This window comes from Lepisma saccharinum, chromosome 16 (genome assembly GCF_977018435.1).
Source record: "Lepisma saccharinum chromosome 16, izLepSacc3.1, whole genome shotgun sequence".
In the NCBI taxonomy this organism is placed as follows: Eukaryota; Metazoa; Arthropoda; class Insecta; order Zygentoma; family Lepismatidae; genus Lepisma; species Lepisma saccharinum.
In genome coordinates, this window is record NC_139244.1 from 42,789,585 (window position 1) to 42,810,562 (window position 20,978).

The window sequence follows — 20,978 nt, forward strand, 5'->3', positions numbered from 1 at the left end:
GCAACACAACCACGGCGCCAGAAACCAGTGATGGTAGGAGAGAGAGATTTCTCTCGCCCGGGCTTCTTGGCGGGAATTTTAAATTCGAACACACTTTGGAGGAAAATTGTTATAACTCTGGTACTATGGGAGCAATCTACTTTGGATAAGTTTTGTTTTGCAGCTAAAACATCAGCGCATGCAACCGTGTACAATCAGAACACCGGACCGAGGAAGGGGGAGCACGTCCCCCAAATTTCAATGGAAAAAAAACATAACAATCTGGAGTTTGCCCCCTCTTCTCCCGCTATTTTGGGTAGAAGACACAAACCTTAGTATTCTTTGCAAAGAATGGACGTTTCCAAAGAGAATGAAACATACAGAGTGTTCCGTTCAAATCTCCCTAATTTCAATTAATTACTGTGAACGAAGTACGATGAATTGTGAAATAACTGTAACACCAACTGAAAGGACAGATCTTCAAGTTTTGTCTTCATGACTTCAAGTTGTCTGTTTGCTCACTACGCAGCGCCACGGTCGCATAAATAAAAATGGCGACTGTTCAACAACGCGCACAGGCAGTGGTGTGGTATGCTCAGACAAAATCTGTGATTGCAACGCAACGAAATTTCAGACTAGTGTACGGAGGAGTTGCACCTGATGCTAAGTCAATTAGTCTGTGGTTTAGTAAGTTTCTAACAACTGGCAGTGTCCTAAAACAATCTGGTGGAGTTCGCCGTCGTGTGTCGGAAGAAAAGGTGGAAGAAATTCGAGCGGGGTTTCAGAGAAGCCCGAGTAAATCCAACCGCCAGGCGTCTAGGCAATTCAATGTGCCTCCAACAACAATGCATCGAGTTCTGCACAAGCGGCTTCGGTTGTATCTGTATAAAGTGCAGATTGTGCAACAATTGAAGCCAGATGATAAGCCGCGTCGCAAAGAATTTGGTATGGAAATGCTGCAGCGTATCGACATGAATCTTCACTTCCTTGACAACGTCCTGTTTTCAGACGAAGCAATGTTTCACGTGTCGGGGATTGTCAACCGGCATAACAAACGGATCTGGGGATCTGAAAACCCACATGTGTACAGAGAACATGTCCGCGATAGCCCAAAATTGAATGTTTGGTGTGGTCTAATGAAGGACAGGATCATCGGTCCGTTTGTTTTCAATGAAGATACAGTAACAGGCCCTGTGTACTTGGACATGTTGGAGCAGTTTGTGTACCCCCAGGTAGTTGCTCTACAACCGGACATCATCTTCAAACAAGATGGGGCTCCCCCACACTGGAGTCTGGATGTTCGGAGGTCCCTCAATTGGACATTTCCTAATCGCTGGATTGGACGCGATGGACTGATACGGTGGTCGCCATGTTCACCTGACCTCACTCCGCTGGACTTCTTCCTCTGGGGTTACGTCAAGGATCGTGTGTTTTCGACTCCAGTGAAGAACATCTCAGAGTTACGAACCTGCATACGTGATACGATTGCAACAGTAACAGGGGACATGTTGGAGAGAACATGGCAAGAAGTTGAATACAGACTGGATATTGTTCGTGCTACCAATGGGGCACATGTGAAGGTGTATTAGTGTATGGAAAATAAAATTTATGAGTTTTTCTTCAATTCTCTGAAATTAGGGAGATTTGAACGGAACACCTGGTATTTCATGTTCTTGGGTGCCATACAAGTTGAATAATAAGCCAAAATGTGAAACACTGTTTTTTACGAAAAATAGGTAATTTGCATATTGCTCAGAAAATTGTTATAACTCTGGCACTATGGGAGCAATCTACTTCGGATAAGTTTTGTTTTGCAGCTAAAACATCAGAGCATGCAACCGTGTACAATTCAGAACGCCGAACCGAGGAAGGGGGAGGGGGGTTGGGGGCTCGACCCCCGAATTTCTATGAAAAAACATAAAAATATGGAGTTTGCCCCCTCTTCTTCCGCTATTTGGGAAGAAGGCACGAACTTTAATATTCTCTTCAAAGAATGGGCGTTTGCAAAGAGATTGAAACATGTTTCATGTTCCTGGGTGCCATACAATTTTAATAATGCGCCAAAATGGGAAACACTGTTCGGAAATGTGGCATGGATAGGTTGCGAAGAGGGGGGGAGATTGGTCTTCAATATGAATTTCCCAGGCTTGCTCCAGATCTGTGTCAGAGTTTCCACCCAAACATAAGAGTATGAAGGTCCAAAAAGCACATTCATTTTGTAATCAGCACCATGATACCATGTGGTACTGTATCAACGGGCGAGTACGACCTCACTCTGATGATACCATATGGTATCATCATGGGAGTAAAGGTTAAGCCTCTAAATATTACATGGAAAATGCATTGAATTATCATTTTTTTCTTGTCCGTATGGGAGTAGTAAGGGGACTTGTCGTCAACAGATGGAGGGGATAAGAGCAGGTGGTGCCGTCCGATAGTTGTCGGTCGTTGTAGCAAATAGGTTCCATTGATACATACGATTTTTGTCGAATATCGCCACCCGTCAAAGTATCTCAGTACAACATGCGACAGAAATTGCATGGACTGCAACATCCAACAAAAATTGCACGCATAAACAAGAAGAGCTTTAGACTGCAAATATGCTGCTGGAATTTTATTACTCTATTGGCTCACTTTACCTTATTTAATGTAGCAAGTCTAACGAAGGTTTTCTTTCATCATCCTGACGTATTACTGGTTTCACACAAGTTAACATACGTTTACAATGACATTGCACTATTCTTAGATATCAAGAAGAATCCAACCAAACGGGATATTGAATATTATCACGAAAAAGTGAAACATTAATCTGCATTGGTGAACGTTATAAAATTGGCAAGTGCATGCTCCCAATCTCAAATTTACTGCAACACTAGTATTGCAATGAAATTAACGCCACTCTCTGTCCTGTCCGTTTAAACTCGTGAGAGATGGTCAATAATCTCTCACTGAGTAAGGTTAATGTCCAATATTATGAAATAAAATACTAATAATAAATACGTAAATATTTTAATATCATAAACTGCTCGCCATTAAAAATGCAACACCCAGAAGGAGTAATCGGAATCGGACGAAATGTGCACAGTGTGTAGAGGAGAGGTGCAGAAGGAAATGATTAGGTGTTCAAGACCGTCATGCGTCATGTGCGCCTGCCACGCCATCTGGTAAGTGGTACCTGTAGCAGGTCAGATAGGTGCAGAAGAGCAGTGAAAGTGCATGGTCGTGAGTGTAGTGTGTTAAAATCGGTCAGCAATGCCACGTCGTCGAATACGGCAGCGATTCCAGCAGGTTTCCCAGTTCGATCGCGGCCGAATTGTTACATACCGTGAATGCGGATTATCCTACCGTGAGATCGGTATGGACGGAATGCATCCACAGTGATCCGTGTATGGAACCAGTGGGTCCAGGAAGGCACTGTAGAGCGACGTTGAGGTTCACAACGTCCGCGTCGGACGATGGAACGAGAGGACAGACGTCTGATATGCATGGCCCTTAAAGACAGAACGGCCACGTCAACGAGGATTGCGCATGAAGTACGGGATGTTTTACAACGTCCAGTGTCCCCACGAACCGTGCTTCGTCGTTTGGCGAACCGGGGAATTTTTCTCGGCGCCCACTGTTGCGGATTCCTCTGACGCTAGAGCATAGGCGTTTGCGTCTGAGATGGTGCCAAGAGCGTCGTGCATGGATGGTGGAGTGGAATGCTGTAGTGTTCTCTGATGAATCCCACTTCTATATACAACATCATGATGAACGTACACGCGTGTGGCGGCACCGTGGCACTAGGCTTCATGATGCCTGCATCATGCATAATCACACAGGGCCTTCATTGGGTATCATGGTAAGGGGTGCCATCGCCATAGGTGTTCGTTCGTGTCTCGTACGCATTCAAGGGACATTGAACAGCCAACGGTACATCACACAGTTTCTCACCCCTGTTGCTGTCCCATTAATCTATGCACTGCATAATGCCACTTTTCAACAGGATAACGCGTGCCCCCATGTTGCAAGGAATGTCCTCGCATTTATGGAAGCTAACCACGTGCCCCTGCTTCCTTGGCCAGCACGTTCGCCGGATATGTCGCCAATTGAACATGTCTGGTCCATGGTGGGTCGCCGGCTGGCCCAACTCAGGTTTCCGGCAAGTAATGTTGAAGACCTCTGGCACCGTGTGGAAGCCGCTTGGGATGCCATACCGCAAGCAGACATCGATAGACTCATTCTGTCCATGCCTCGCCGTGTTGCAGCAGTTATTGCCGCCTGTGGAGGCTGTACACGCTACTAGCTCCTTGGGGTTATGGAACCATGTTCTACATATCACACCACCGAGCTCTAACTGTAATCATTTTCTTATCTTATTATGAACTACATATTTGCCAAGTTTCGTGTTTATATCTCATTTCCTTCTGGGTGTTGCAATTTTAATGGCGAGCAGTGTATTTACTCGAATCATTCAATCATAAAAGCAAATCACTTTCTTTAAGAATTGACTTTTCTCTGCCAGCCCTGCTAAATTTTCACTTTTCATCTACTGATTTATACGAGGGGTGGCCAGAAAGTAATTTCCGATTAGTAAGGACATTGATTTTTTGCAAACACCAAAACCGTGAAAAGTGGTAATTGCTGCGAAGTTGTGTTTAGGAATGTGCAGTGATGTCTGAACACATTTTTCGTCCGTTCAAAATATCGGAATAATGCGAATTTAGCATAAAATGCGAATTGTTGGCATTTTTAGCGATTTTTTTTTTGAAGAAGTATCCTAAAACAACGAAAAATTCCATGAATTTCAACATTCTTGTCTTTTCTAGGCCATGTTTGTGTACATAGAAGATGCAAAGTTTTCCGACATTTCACTCAAGAGTAAACTATAGAGTTATACGTACATGGAATAATTCCGACCACCACATTAAATCATGTATTTCCCACGATTTTTTCAACTTCTATCAAAACCATTTGCATCACAGAGCAAAGTGGCAGGGTTCTAACAGGAGATCGAGTGTGTATCTACCGTCACACGGGAGCCACATCTTCGTATTTGTTGCACAAGATATGTTTTGAATTACCAAGCTAAGTGTGCACCATCATCATTTGTCGAGCGAGTCATAATGGAGCATAGTCGTTAGGGCATCTGACTACTATGCGAGAGACCAGGGCCCGATCCCCTGAGAAGGAGAACTGGGATGTTGTCCACCTATTCAAACTGCTCCGGCACCAACCTAGCATCATATGAAGCTGGTACCTTGAGGAAATTTTGAGGGATAAAGGTAGCCAGAAGCATGGTACTGATCACATCACCCCCACCTTCATCCGTGATCAAGAAAGTGTGGGGCCCTAACTCCACACCCCTATACAGCTTCATGGAAAAGTGCAGGGGAGCACTTTACTTTTATTTCCTCAAAAATCTGTTCCAACATATCAAACTGTCACGAAAATACGTAGACCATGTGACCTACAATTTAAAATAATAGTTTAAAAGCACAATGGAAGTATTAAGTTTTGGTGTATTTGGCAGAAAAATGTTCTAAAACAAAAATGCGAATTTTGGGAAACTTACCACTAACAAGTCAAAAAAAGATAATGTCAGTTTTTGGTGCCATAATATATCGGTATCTGTCACGTGAGATTGATTGATTTTAATTTTTTGGGTGCGTCGTCATTTATGGTCATTATGCATCCTTCAGTATATGCGGGGAAAATTCCATTATCTAAAATCCTTACCTTAAAATTAAAGAAGAGGTATGGAAAATAACTTTCCCAAAATAACTTTCAAGATATCAAACACTCATGAAGAGGCATAAGCCATTTGACTTACAATTTGAAACAGTAGTTTAAAAACACCATGAAGGTATAATTTCAGATATTTGCCAGAAAATGCGCTAAAATGAAAATGTGAATTTTGGGAAAAATAACACCGTATAGTAAAAAATAAGAAAATACACCAATTTGAAAGAAAAAAATAACAAAATATCAAGGTCCCTACCGATTAGGCATAAATAAAACAAGAATATCAGTTGTAATTTATTGCATTAGTAACAGTGAGTCCTAACCTAATTTTCGGCATAATCACCACCGTTGTTCTGGCATTTGTCGTAGCATGGCACTAAATTTTGTATGCCCATGGTATATGTGTCTGACAGCCAAGACTGGAACTATCTCTACCACAGTGTAGCTGTCAAATCCTTGTCCTGCCAGAAACCTCTTCAGTTAAACAAAGAGATGAAAGTCTGTACATTCAAGGCCAGGGCTGTACAGGGAGTGGTCCAAGATCTCTCACCTGAAGTGATGCAAAGGGCCCGTGTGTACTCAGCTGTATGGGGTTGTGCACATTCAATTGGCCTTCCGTGAATTGTCTGCACCATCGTTTGACCATACTATCACTCACGACGTCCGGTCTGCACACCTCACACGATTGCTGGAGGCTCTGTGCCAAATTCTGAGCGTGCAATGTAGGCTGCCTAGCAGTCAGTGGGAGACTGTATGAGAGCTGCAATCTTTAACCTAGAACTGTCCTAAAACGACTGCATTGCAACTGTACCAGATTACAGCTACATGCCACTTCTTCCTGCCTGCATGTGTGTGTGTGTGTGTGTCGCTCTCCGACCACTAGTGCTGTGTATAGGCACCATTGGAGCTTTTTTCAGGATGCCCCTCGTATATGAACTTTCAGAAGCTTTTATTATTAGAGTGTTCCTGTTTTAATGTGTGGGTAGCTAAATCAGGTACCTATATTCCTTGGGTTAAATTTCTAATACCTACATACCCTTTTCGTCAGCAATAATGGTATAACTGCATTTATTTCACAGTACTTCACTTGGATATACTGTACTGACGCAGAAATCCCATTGATAATGTAAGGAAATATGACACTTTATTTTGTTCGATTCAATTGTTTCACTTATATGCAAGAGTTAAGTTGTTTGCTTTACAGAGAAGAGAGCTTTCTGCATTGAAAAATGAGTCTGCACTCATGGTTCTTGCAAGCAGAGGGTTCCAAACCTCAGTGGAAATATCAACATATAATACCGAAAATGTATAAGGAGACTGATAAATTACAAATTGCATTTCTTAATCAATCACTCTTCACTCTTATCTCATTTAGTCGTAACTTTAAAAATAATCAAGTATTTTATTTTAAACTTACTGCGTATGACAAAATTCTGTAATCCTTCCCTAGCTTGTGAATTCTAATAATTTTCCAAATTTACTATTTTACAGTTTGAATTTAAATCATAGAGAATAGAGAAATTAAGTCAATTTCATAGAAGATAATATTGGTACTTAGCAAAACAATGCGTGGATCTGTAAGAGTTTGATTTTCATTTGCAAAATCATTGATTTAGTTTAGTTTGTAATTGTCAGGGAAAAATGTAAATTTTGTCCTGGAAAACCTGGAAAAGTCAGGGAATTTAATTTCTGCTTGTTTGTAGCCACCCTGGTTCAACTTGAACGTATTTCTTCTACATTTCATTAAAATTAGAAGATGCACAGGCGATAGTATGCAGTTTACCATTAATCCGATGGCATAGATGAGCTCCATATCCATATGGTGAACCATCGCAAATAAGAACAATCTGTTTGTTAGGATCAAATGGAACGATTGGTTCGATTTTCTTTATTTCTGAAATTTCCTTGTGCTGCTGTGTGGAGACATTAAGTTAAATCCAGGCCCCAGGCCAATGGAAAACAAATTCAGTGCATACTATCATAATGCCCAGAGCATAAAGAATAAACTTTCTGACTGCACTTCGGAATTGGGAGGATTTTTGGAGCAGGACTGCATTGCAATAACCGAAACGTGGCTCAATGACAATGTACTGGATTCCGAACTGCCTTTTTCAAAACATTTCACTATGTACAGGAAAGACCGAGGCTCAAGGGGCGGGAGAGTGATGCTTTGCATAAATAACAAATGGAAAAGTGTGGTGCGAAGTGACCTGGATCGCGACTGTGAAATTCTGTGGGTTGAGGTGCTTCTCGGCAAGAAAAACAAACTTTTCATCGGTTGTTTTTACAGGCCACACAAAACTTGCCCCTTAGCAGTTCTGGAGGCTTGCTACGATTCTGTGCTGTCGGCATCCTCTATGGGCGACGTAATTCTTTTCGGAGACTTCAATCTGTCAATTACATGGACAGACTCCAGGCATGGCCTTACAAACGACAAGAACGACACGTACTTCATGGATTACTTCATACATGGCCTCAGACTTCAACAGCACAATATGTTCAATACACGAAAAGACAATAACCTGGACTACATTCTCTCATCACTCCCTTCAGCGCACATTACCCCTTCGAGAAATCTCATCCCTTCGGACCACGAATCGCTGGACGCTGTATTCTGGCTCCGGGACCACCTGAAAAGTCAACGACCTTCCACCCCTGGACGCCAATACCTTGTTTGGCGCAAAGCACCCTGGGGTGACATCCGTTCGGTGCTGGATTCCATTCCCTGGACAATCCTGGAGAGTGGAAGTGTCGACGAAGCGTGTGACGTGCTTACTGATGTGATTCATGCAGTGATGAAGGATTATGTGCCACTCAAAAAAAACGAAATCAAGCAAATACCCTTCCTGGTTCGACTCTGAGCTCTTGCTTGCCCTTTTAAACCGAAAAAAGGCCTGGGATCTCTGGAAACATTTTCCTAATGAATACACACGGAAAACTTTCACCGACTTACGACGTCACTCTAAACAATTGCAGAAGACCAAATACAGGGAATACATCGGTGCCATCACAAACAATATCAAATCAAATCCAAAACGTTTTTGGTCACTAATCAACTCAAGGAGGCAAAATTCCCGAATACCTTTGAAAGTAAAACATGACTCAGTATGCGCAGAGGGCCCTGACAAAGCTAATCTTTTTAACTCTTTTTTCTCCATAAATACAACCTCGAATACACTGGCTTCATCCCTTCCCAACCTCCGTCCAGTTTGCTGTCACTCTCTAACGTCTCTCTCCACGTCTCCAGAAGAAGTGCAACACATCCTATCTTCAATGCCTCAAAATCGTGCCAATGGTCCTGATGAAATCCCTTCTATTTTCCTAAAAAATGCTGCTTCCTCTCTCGCTATTCCCTTCTCTATTTTATTAAACAGATGCTTCAATGAGGGTACATTTCCAGATTCATGGAAAAATGCTAACGTGGTACCATTATATAAATCTGGAGACAAATGTGCTGTTTCTTCTTATAGGCCTATTTCCCTTCTTTCACCACTTTCTATCGCCTGTGAAAAGATAATAAAGGACCGACTCTACAAATTTACCTCTCCATATATAAATACAGCACAGCACGGCTTCTTACCAGGCAGCTCCTGCTTAACCAACTTAAGCATTTTATTATCTGACGCTATCAACTCTATATCTGAAAACTCTCAACTGGATGTAATATATCTGGATTTTTCGAAAGCTTTTGACTCTATAAACCACAATTTCCTGCTTCATAAATTATCCCACCGTTTCAATATTCATGGAAACTTTCTCTCTCTGCTCAAGCACTACCTCCAAAACAGACAACAAAAAGTTGTTCTTTCCGGAATGTCTTCTTATCAAGCTGTATCTTCTGGTGTACCTCAAGGCAGTGTTCTTGGACCTCTTCTCTTCATCCTGTACCTTGATGATCTTCCAGAATATCTTTCCGAGTCATGCAAGAACCTTCTCTTGTTCGCTGACGATTGCAAAATATATATAGTAAAATCTCCAATTTCAGTGACATGACACTTCTGCAAAAGAATTTAGATTCTCTAATAAAGTGGTGTGAATTATGGAACTTAAAACTCAACCCTCAAAAATGTACCATGATGACCTTCTCCTTAAAGAAAAACTCATTTAATACTAAATATTTCATAAGAAATAATTGTGTTCAAAGAGTTGCCGCACAAAAGGACCTGGGCGTCATATTTGACGAGAAACTTTCCTTTTCCGAGCACATCTCTACAGTCACAAGGGGTTCAATGCGTATGCTGGGTCTTCTCTATCGTTTCACGGAAATAAACAACTTGACTGCCCTCAGCACCTTTTACAAATCTTTTGTGTCACCTAAAATTGAACACTGTTCTCCGATCTCGTCTATGGCATGCCCCTCAAATTCAGATAGACTTAATTCCGTCCTAAATTTATTCCTGGCCATTGTTCGACACCAAATTCCGTCCACAAAACACTTGCAAAAGTCCATCCTCCTGCAAATGTTAAATATCCAAACTCCTCAAGAGAGACATAGACAGGCTGAGCATATATTTTACATAAAATAGTGAATGGCAACATCAGAAGTGACCGCCTTCTTCAGGAAATTCACTTTCGTGTGCCTGCCCGCTCAACAAGAAGCACTCAACTTTTTGCCTCTCAGAAGCCGAGATTGTGCCTCATCCAGCGCTCTCTGTTCCATAGACTGCCCAGTGAATATAATAATCTAGGAAGCCAAATAGACATTTTTGAAAATCTGGACAGTTTTAGAAGAAAGTTAGCAAAAAATATGTAAGTCTCTTAACCACATGTATTTTTTTAATGCTATTATTTTTGATGTATTATGTTATTATTTTTTTGTCCTTATGTTCTATAAAAACGTTCCAATGTAAAATGGCTAACGCTGTATTTGGAATCTTCTATTAAATAAATAAATAAAATATCCTTTGACCAGTTAAATGTGACATTCTTCTTCAGCAAATTAGTAATGTTAAATAATTTGGAGGCAAATTAGCCAAGAGGCAGAAAACGCAAAGTAAAATAAACTAAAATCAATCAATCAATCTATATTCTAAAAGAACCAGGCGGGTATGCACTTGTGCATGCATCCACACAGCAAGATACATGGAGGGGGAAGACGGAGACAACAATTATTTCTAATTTATTCACATTTAGATTTCATGACATAATCACAACAAATGATGGATGGGCATGAACATATGTAAAGGCCTAGAATGTCTTAATTATTAGTAAACATATCCTAAAATATTAATTTTTGTACAGTCATGAATATGTGCGTTTGTGTGTGTGTCACAGTATTTTAGTAGCCATTTTTGGCAAGTTTGTGGTTTGTTACATAGTGGTTCAGATCCAAATTTAATCTGTAGGTTCAGTTCCAATTAGCCTTTCTGCATGTAAAGTTGACAAAAAAAAAATCAATTTTATGTTACCACATGTATCATTGAAATTTTCATTGTGAAATATTACTTATTTTGTCCTGTGCATTTATTTATATTAAGTAAAATGTACTTTTCCTAGTTTTATGCTATCCAGAGTGGATATTCACCAGAAGTTCCTTGAATTTTGCGTGAATTATTGGCTCTGGGAGTTCTGCACGAGTTCTGCTGGAATTTTCCTCCGTAGATGTGAAAATTTACAACATTTATTAGTCCAAATCCCATTGAATGTATACATATTTATTAATGCCCTGAGGCAAGTTTTTTCACAGTTTAGTTTTTATTTTTATCGAGGAAGGAAAAGAAAAGATAGTTGCATGGAAAATAAAATAGAATTATCTCAATCCTTTTACCTTGTTAGTTTCCTTTGCAGAACAATCTATTTGACAAACTGAATAGTATTGCGAGATAAGGTATGTTGAAGTTTTTATAGGCAAATTTGAAAGTCTTATACAGTTAGCAATTTTTCGCAGATTAGCATAACCCGTAACAATTGTGACTTGTGTTTGTAGGTGTATTTCTAGTTTGAGTGTGTGAAATGGCAAATGTAAACTCAGCACCTTAAATTAAATATACAGGGTGTCATTTTAATGGCGCCCACGGACCACAGATTCGTATAGAGGACATCAAAACAAACAACTTTTTCCAGTAACATTTTTCTCTTTGGTGCGTCGATTCGACGCTACAGCCGTTCAAAAAAGACCGTTTTGCCGCCTGGATGCTGGCAACCCAACACAACATTTGATCGTACCTGTGACGTCATATCCTCCGGCGAAACAGCGCACGGCAGGGTTGCAAGGAACACACAAATGTTGTGAAAAATTACAAACTACCAACCTCATTATTAGCTGTAAAACGAAGCGAGAAACGCGTCCAGCAGACCGAACATCAAAGGCTACCAGCCAGAAGATCAGCAGTCATCTCAGGGGAAGAGGGAAGTGAACCAACGATACGAGAAATGGTAAAAAACTTATTCAAAATGAGATGTCAATGTCGGATTTTGTCTCAGCCTACATGTCAAATATCAACAACAATACATTTTATTGGACTTACAGCTTACATGTGGCTGTTTACGCCCAACTACATATCAAATATTTGCAAATCTCGTTGCAAGGTTGATATCTACAGGTTTGTGTCCAGATGCCATGCGGTACTTTTGTGCTGATAACGGAAGTATCCGAGGTTCACGTTGTTACATTACGACTAAAACACGTACAACCACAGTAACAATCTAATGATGAATCAGTACCGAATATACTGCCCTGTTCACAGATGCAAACTATTACATGTGTATCCGGTGCATAGATAAACACATAGTCGTGTTAGAGCTTGTAGTATTACTACTACTTATATCCCTGTATTTTCAATCATTTTTGCCACTTGGCTCATAATGCTCTGAATATACATTATATTATCTGTTGCTTACGTTTGGAATTTTGAGTTTCTTTCATTTCTATTTTGTCATCTGTTCAGTGTGTCACAGACAACTAGTATCAGAAGGACGAAGTGGATAGACTAAATTGTAGATGACAACTTGGTAACTAGATTTGCAAATATTTAACATGTAAGCTGAGACAAAATTCGATATGACCACTTCCACTTGAATTTTATTTTCTTTCTACCATTTTTCGTATCGTTTGTTTACTTCCTGTTAGGTTACAGAACGTGTTTTCTCGTTTTGTGTTACGGTACATAATGTGGCTGATTGTAGCTATGTCATTTTTCATAGAGTATGTGTGTTCCTGGCAACTCTGGAACGCATCGCTTCACGATGGGATATGACGTCACAAATGCAATCAAATGTTGTGTGTGGTTGCCAGCATTCAGGTGGCAAAACGGGCTTTTTTGAACGACTGTAGCGCCGAAATGACGCACCAACGAGAAAAATGTTACTGAGAAAAGTTGTTTGTTTTGATGTTCTCTATACGTTTCCGTGGTCCGTGGGCGCCATTAAAATGACACCCTGTATATATTGAAGTGTGACTATTTATAACTAGGAAATCTTAGAGACTCTATTTATAACTAGGGAATCTTAGAGTCACAAGGGATGTAAGTAATTATGCAAATGCGAGAGGTTTCATTTCTTACGATGTTGATTTGCCTTATTTTGTCAAGGAGAAGAAAGAAGAGGAATGACGGAGCTGATTTTTCTCCACACTTACCTAGATCCAACCGAGATGTTAATTCATGTGTAGTCCTTGATTCAAGGTGCAACTTACTGAGGCGTCCCGCACCTTAAGTTATACGCTGCCTGAACCTTCACGATCCCGCACCCACTATACTTGACAAATTCTTACTAACAACTGAGAGGAGTTTTACTTTGCAGGATGTTTTATACTATTCTTGACATTCTTTGTTCTCACCTCTCAACGAGAGGTCAAAGCCTCTATCCTCCATGGAAAATATCAGAGGATGCAAGGCCAGAATTACATACACAGCGGTATGCAGGAAACAATGAAGCTATTCTCTGTGGAATGTGGCATTGTCAATGAGTAGTCTGATCGTTGGTTAGAAGTGGAGAGATGAAAAGTATAACTTTTACAGATTCTGCTCTGCACCACTCTGCAATATATATATACAAAGGCTGTCGCAGAGAAGGTGAGACTAATTCCTGTATAGGAAAACTGCGACCTCCATTGGCTAGCAAATGTACTAGGGTGAAAATTTGGTTCATTAGCTGCCGATTGAGACCAAAATGAGCGCAATAGTTTAAAAAGTCGTGACTGAGTAGCAGTTAAAAGACAAGCATGTACATGGACCCCTCCAAGAATCATTAAAATGAAACAAAAAAATCACAAACCACAAAATTTTTATTCATAATCAGCCATATCTTTTTCAAAATAGGCACCATTGACAGCTAAGCAAGCGTCCATACGCTCCTGCCACTTTGTGAATGTCTTTGAAAATTCGTCGTCAGGTAGCGAACTAAAGATAACGTGCGCTGCGGTGATCACTTCTTTGTTCGTCATGAAATGACGACCACGTAAAAGTGGAAATAGCCAAAAGTCGCAGGGTGCAAGGTCCGGGCTGTATGCAGGAAAATTTCTATTTTTCTCGTCGTCGCGTAATCCTGAAAAGCCCGCACGGTATGCGGGAGTGCGATATCGTGGTGCAATATGAAGGAGTTCTTCAAATGCGGCCTCTTTTTTGCTACGTGCTGACGCAGAGTCTCAATGACTCCTTGGTAATACTGTGGCTCTACTCAGTCTGTCTTGATCGACATATGCCTGTTAAAACATTGCATATGTTTCCGCAGCACTTTTTCCTAAAGGCCAACAACATTTTATGGCATGTCGCTGTTCATGTTGAATACTCATCACGAAAAGCAATGTTATACACAAATACCTGGAAGGGTAAACGAAACACGTTGCACGTAAATCAACACAGCTGCTCACTAACGTGGATTCGCAACATGTGACAACTTGCTACGGAAACAGAATGAGTCATCCTACATGACGCAACTAGTGCCGAAACCATAGGCAGTGTTGCCAAGCCAGGAAAAAAATCTGTCTCACCTTCTCTGCGACAGCATTTGTATATATATAGGCCTATATATATGTGTGTGTGTGCATGCGCATTTGTGTAATATACCATTCAATTGAACTGATGTATAATTTTGGATACATTGAAATTGCACGCACCATTTATATTGTTAATATATTTGTGTCTGTATGTGTTTGGGTGGTGAGAGACGATAATACGTAAGGTTGAAATATTTAGAGAAAACTGCTGCTTGTAACCTTGAATTTTTTGGAAAGTTTGCCTTCAAAACTGGGAATTATACTTGAATTTTATCATGGTCCTAGGGTGGCCACCCTGCTATCTCAATTGTTTGAAAGAAGATTTAATTGCAATAATTGAGGGTTTGGCATTTTTGATCTTCAATCGAACATCAATAAAGAATCCGGTCTCTGGCATCGTGCATGACCAACAACCTAATTATTTTTGCATGACCCACGAAGGGTTAATAGTGTGATTTTAAAAAAAATGTCTGTTGTTTTAGTTCAAGATGCTTGCCTATTAAGCATGGCCAAGTGATAGAAGGGAAAGCATGATACACAAACCAAATTTAGAGTTAGCAACTAGTACTTGGGCTATGTATGTATTCCATCAAAATATGATTGTCATTTGTATGAAATGTTATCCTACCAGGAAAGCCAAAGGTTTTTCCATTGAGACGGAACTTTCCCACTTCTTAAATATTAATATAAATAACATTATTGATGCAACCTGAAAGTTCATTTGACTTCATTCAAGAGTGAAACAAAATATTTTTAAAAGTATAGATTTTACACTGAAATAAATTTTGAAATTTGGTAACTTGGTGCTGTTAGTGCTTACTTTTTCAGTGAACTATTCCAATTTATTGTGTTTATCTTTTTAACTCAACATGATATCTCTTTTAATTTAAAGGGCTTGTGAGGATGCTGCCAAAGATGATTCCATTCTCAGAAGAAAGATTCCCTTCATTTCCAAAATTTCAGAATCAAATAGCTTTCAAGGTTCTCAGCAAGAGGAAATACCTCAGAAAATGTCACTGACTTCAAAGAAATGGGCTAAGAAGCATAATTACACATGTCCTTTTTGTGCTAAATCATTTGTGGATTTGTGCACGTTAATTTCTCACAAAAACGTGCACTCAACAAAGTTTGAATGCAGATATTGTTCTAAGACCTTTGCACATAGTACTGATCTTCGTACTCACCTCCGGATTCACACTGGTGAGCGACCATTCTCATGTCACATATGTGGAAAAGCCTTCACACAAAAGTCAAATCTTAGAACACATTTGAAAATACACAGTGATGCAAGGCCACACAGGTGCAGCACTTGCAAGATGTCATTCAAACTCAAACAAAGTCTCAAAGATCATATAAGGGTACGTCACTTAAACGAAAAGGTGTTCTGTGACCATTGTCAAAGATCCTTTGCAGAGAGGACAACCTTGTTATCTCATATAAGGACTGTGCATTTAAATGATGATTTCTATCAATGTGATAAGTGTGGGAAAGTTTTTAAGCGGAAAGATTATCTTCGAATTCACATTGAGTTTACACATGCTTATAGAGAGAGTAAAGTTGCATGCACAGTGTGTGGTAAACATATGAGAAAAGATCAACTTAAGACACACTTGAAGTTTCACGCTGGATCCAGACCATACAAGTGCAAGTACTGTGGTTCTTCTTTTACCCAAAATAGTCATTTACATTCACATTACAAAGTGCACTCAAATTCTTTTTCTTATTTTTGCAATGAATGCGGGAAAGGCTTTAAACACAGAGAACACCTACGCTACCATTTACAGACACACAGCAAATCACCAGCATACAGTTGCACTACTTGCGGTAAGTCTTATCAAGTTGAACGTGCTCTGAAGGTTCACATTCGAGCAAACCATACAGACAGTAGCAAATGGCCCTACAGCTGCAAAGTTTGCAATAAGCGATTTTATAGTAAATTTATGATGAAAAGTCACATGGTGTCACACACTAAACATAGAAATTTTAAATGCACACAGTGCTCTAACACGTACAGGTATAAGGGAGGACTCTTAGAGCATTTGAAAAGTCACACAACTAAGAAAACTTATCGTTGTAAATATTGTAATGTAGAGTTTTCTGTGTATGCTACTCTTATGGAACATCGTAAACAGTGTTATATCCCCTTTTATTGTAATGAGTGTGGAGTTGGTATCAAAACCAAAACAAAACTTGTCGCACACTGCAGGTTTCACCTTGAAAAACACACCTGCCTCATCTGTAGGTATGGATTTATTTCTGAAGGGAGTCTAAAGTCTCACAATACAATGAAGCATGGGGATCGGAGTACATTCCCATATGCATGTGACATTTGCTTTAAAAAGTTTGCCTCTGAACTTGGTTTTAAATTACATAAAGCAAAGCACTCTGATACAAAGGAACACCAGAAGAAAAGTGCAGAGGGCAATTTTGTGACTGGTACAAAAATTGAGGACTGAATATGTTTTACAAAAGAATAACAATCTTTCAAAAAGCTAGATGTATGGTAGGAAGATTTTTCTGCTCTTGTACACTGTAATTGAATTAGTGCTTTGTTTATTTGAAAATTGTACTTCAAACACAAATGCTTCAAGCAATATTACAGATAATCATAATTGAAAATTTCTTAATGGCTGCACACACACACACATACACAATAATTGATTAGGTTTGTACCTCTGCTATTCTCACGTTCTGTATTATTAAAATCAACATAAGTATGAGACATAAATTTGCAAATTTCCAATCATGATGAAATTTAAATACAGTTTGGTAGAAAGGCTTTAAATACAATTCTAAATTTTCAGATTTTTATAAATTGCCCCTCCCCTTATAAAAAAATAAAACATTCTTATGGATTTTGTGAAAAACTTTTTCCTGTGTCTGAATTGGCAAGCACTTCATTCTGTTCTCTCCCATTGATTTTGTGGCATCGAAGTCATCCGAATCTATGTGTCCTCTTGCAGTGCCACTTTCCCACCTGGTGACAGTACGAATGTCATGTACCATGCTCTGGGGCACAGGCAGACAGTGCAGAAGCAAAAGGAAGACGCCAACCAAACATTACAAAGATTTCCACCTATTTACTACTCATATTAAAAATGTGGCATGTGATTTCTTCTTTTACAGTTTTTCTATACAGTGTCATCGAGAGCACAGAGATTTACATCATCTATTCAGTAAACTTTGTCTCTGCACAGTGAAAGTTGTAATTTGGTAGCCAATCGCAGGGCCACAGCGAAGCATGCACCTGGAGCACCTTCCACCTCTCCCCTCCAACTCCATGTATGCTGCCAATTCGAACAACAGAGGGAGGCAAATACCATGTGTAGAACTGTGTTCTAGGCGACATCTGCTGCCAATTTTAAATTGTCCTTAAAAGTTCTTTACATTCTTGAGCTGTTTATGAGTTTCTGTAACAATAGTTTGAATGGGTGCTCTTTGATTCTCAACCAGGTACAGAAAAACACTGGTCCCCACAATACAGATATGAAAAAGTACAAAATTTTTGGTCCTCATCTCTTGTTATATTCACAGGTGTGAAGCACCAGGGCATTTAAAATGCTAATACTTTGCAGTTAGCATAAGAGCTGCACCATAACTTTTTGATCCCTTTTAACTTGGCGCATAGAAATGTGTTGTAAACCTGGATTATTAATGTTCATATTGTGAAACCGATTTTATGCAGATTTTTATTCAACATGTGTGTTGCGGAAAGACTGCACATGCTGTCACTAAAGCATTGCCCATTGAACTATGGAAGCTGCAGGCTGTCACTATGTGCCGTTTCACCACGTTCAACACACATGTTTACTCAGTGGAATAAAAATCTGTATAAAATGGGTTTTGCAATGTGAATTGACAATGAGTTTTAATAACAGCTGCAAAGAGCTTCAAAAAGACCAAGATTGTATTTGTAGGACTATACAATATTAAGAAAAAAAAAATTCTCTGAAAATTTCTACGTAGTACATCTCCTGTGTGTGCCTAATCTACAAAAGTTGTTTCACAAAATTCATGTGAACTTTTCTTTTTTGGCCAATTTAAAAAATCTGAAAATTAAGAATTGTAATTAAAACTTTTCTACCTGCACTGTATTTATTTTCCTCATTTATGATTGGCACAGGAATTGTCTAGCAATCTCTAGCATGAGATAAGTGACTGACAGGCTGGAACAATATGGGTTTAAAGTTCATCATGATCAGACGACAACCTCTTTTTTTTTAATATAATTTCAAAGAGATCGGTCATTTGGAAAATGCAACAAAAAAAAAACCTTCACTGTGAGGTTCTCACTGTTACAAAAAAAATTGAGGAAAAAAAATTTGTTACCATAGCTTAATACAGAATTGAATAAGCTAAATGTTGAAATAACTCGTTTTTAAGTAGGTTAATTTTTAATTAGTGTCCAAACTCTGACTCCATAATTTTTATTCCAATAGTTGGCATTTCAGGCATGTCATGAAATCTGGTGTGCATGCACATGAAATTATAGTGATATACAATTACAACTAAATTTGCTCTTCAATATTATAATTGTCCCGATTGTCTAATTCCAACATAGAATTTGCGGTGTAAGGGGTGATGACCTGGTAAAGCACCGAAAAGTCAACTTCACTTCCCCATACATCTCAGTAACTGCTTCTTTCAAGCCAATGAGGCTCACCTGGATCCATAGCCAGGATAATCCTCTGTGGAGTCATGTTGTCCTTGTGTGTGCTGAGTGGCCCTTACAGCCTCAGGTTTTAATATGTAAGGAGATTTTAACCTTGAAAACAGTTAAGTAATGAATGAATGATTTAGTTTTAAAAATTGAATAAGAAAGTTTTTAATAGACATCTTTGATTTTTCTTGTTAGGCGCCCATCCTCAATTTAAGGGGCTTATCCCCGTGTGACAGGCAAAAATAGCCTATTAGCTGATATATGTGAAATATCAAAATCAATCAAGCCAACACATATTTTTTAAAAAAGATCCAGTTCAGGATGGGAGATTATAGTAATATAGTTTGAAGCTTTTGATATACAGACAATGGTGAGGTGGATGTGTGTGTGTGTGTGTCTCTCTCTCTCTCTCTCTCTCTCTCTCTCTCTCTCTCTCTCTCTCTCTCTCTCTCTCTCTCTCTCAGTGTGTGTGTATTTCTGAACATTTCTAGGTATGAATGAAACATGCTGTTTTTAGTGTGTACATACATAGTATATGAAGCAATGTTGGAAATTCTTTGGAAATATGGTTTGACATGAATATGTTTCTCATTGTTCTAAACGTCCATTTTTGCTAAATAATGCTTTCTGATCCAAATATTTTGTAATCTTCATAGAAGTGTATGTTATATTTAGTTTGAGACTTAGGTCCTCCCCGATGGCGCAGTGGTAGCATCGTTGCCTTGTAATCAAGGGGTCCCGGGTTCAATACCTGGTGGAGGCACATAGTGGTTCAGATCCCACTTTAAACTGTAGGTTCAGTCTCGATTAGCCTTACTGTGCATAAAGTGGGCTTAAAACACCAAATCAATCCAATCCAAATTAGTTTGAGAATTATATTTTAAGACCTATTGAATATCATTCATATTTGAATTGTCTTGCGGATGGGTAATCCATTTTCATCTCAATTAGTAACAGTATATTTACAAAGTCCACTTACTTATTACTTTCTTTCCAAATCAATTTTCAGGTATTAGAATTAGCTGTGTAGTAGATAAAACATCCTTAGAACAAAAAAATAAATGTGCCAATATGGGCTGCCTAAACTTTGTGTTTGTGTGTATGTATAATTCTCATGTTGCATGTATGTATATGATTGAATTGTATTGATGGACACAGTGGAGATTGTGTTTTGTGGTAAATTTCTCCCTCTGTGAATTTGTTGCAAATGAAATAGAAAAAAATCTATAGAAAAGTTGAACAAAATATCTTTATATAACAAGTTTTATTTTTCATTGTTCTTTAGTGCTTATTAGTGCATACAGGATGTTATGTGCTCATTTCTTCTTTTGTATTTTATGACATGTAGTATTTTGGATACCTCTAATCTCGTTGTCTTTATCCAGACGTGTGCATGTTAACATTAAACTGTTGTTTGTATAAAATATATAAACCTGGATAGGAATCCTTTCGTGACAAAAACACAGTTTTAACTGTGATTTTAATGTTGCTTGAAAAGTGCTATTGTTGAATAAAGTATAACACATTTTTAAAATTCTGGGTTAATTTCATTCTTTTCAAAGTGGGATCAAAAAGATTCAATGTAAACTACGACTCAAACACTCCTAATATGTGCTACTATTTTGTTAAGATCTATATGGTTCCTGCACTGAGGTTTCATCTGTGGAACTTGCTGAGGGG

General features: G+C 39.1%; 1 protein-coding gene across 2 annotated transcripts in view; it reads left to right on the forward strand.

The window, feature by feature from the left end:
* LOC146000438 (uncharacterized) overlaps positions 1–19,222 on the forward strand; it is a 43,885-nt gene extending 24,663 nt beyond the window's left edge. The window contains exon 3 of one of the 2 annotated variants that reach the window (XM_083138071.1): positions 15,531–19,222. In XM_083138071.1, the coding sequence (XP_082994197.1) occupies positions 15,531–17,094 (1,564 nt within the window). In that variant the 3' untranslated portion in view covers positions 17,095–19,222. Of the gene's footprint in view, positions 1–13,232; positions 13,486–15,530 lie in introns of those variants that run through there. The other variant, XM_083138072.1, reaches the window with a different exon arrangement.
* The last annotated feature ends 1,756 nt before the right edge of the window (positions 19,223–20,978 follow it).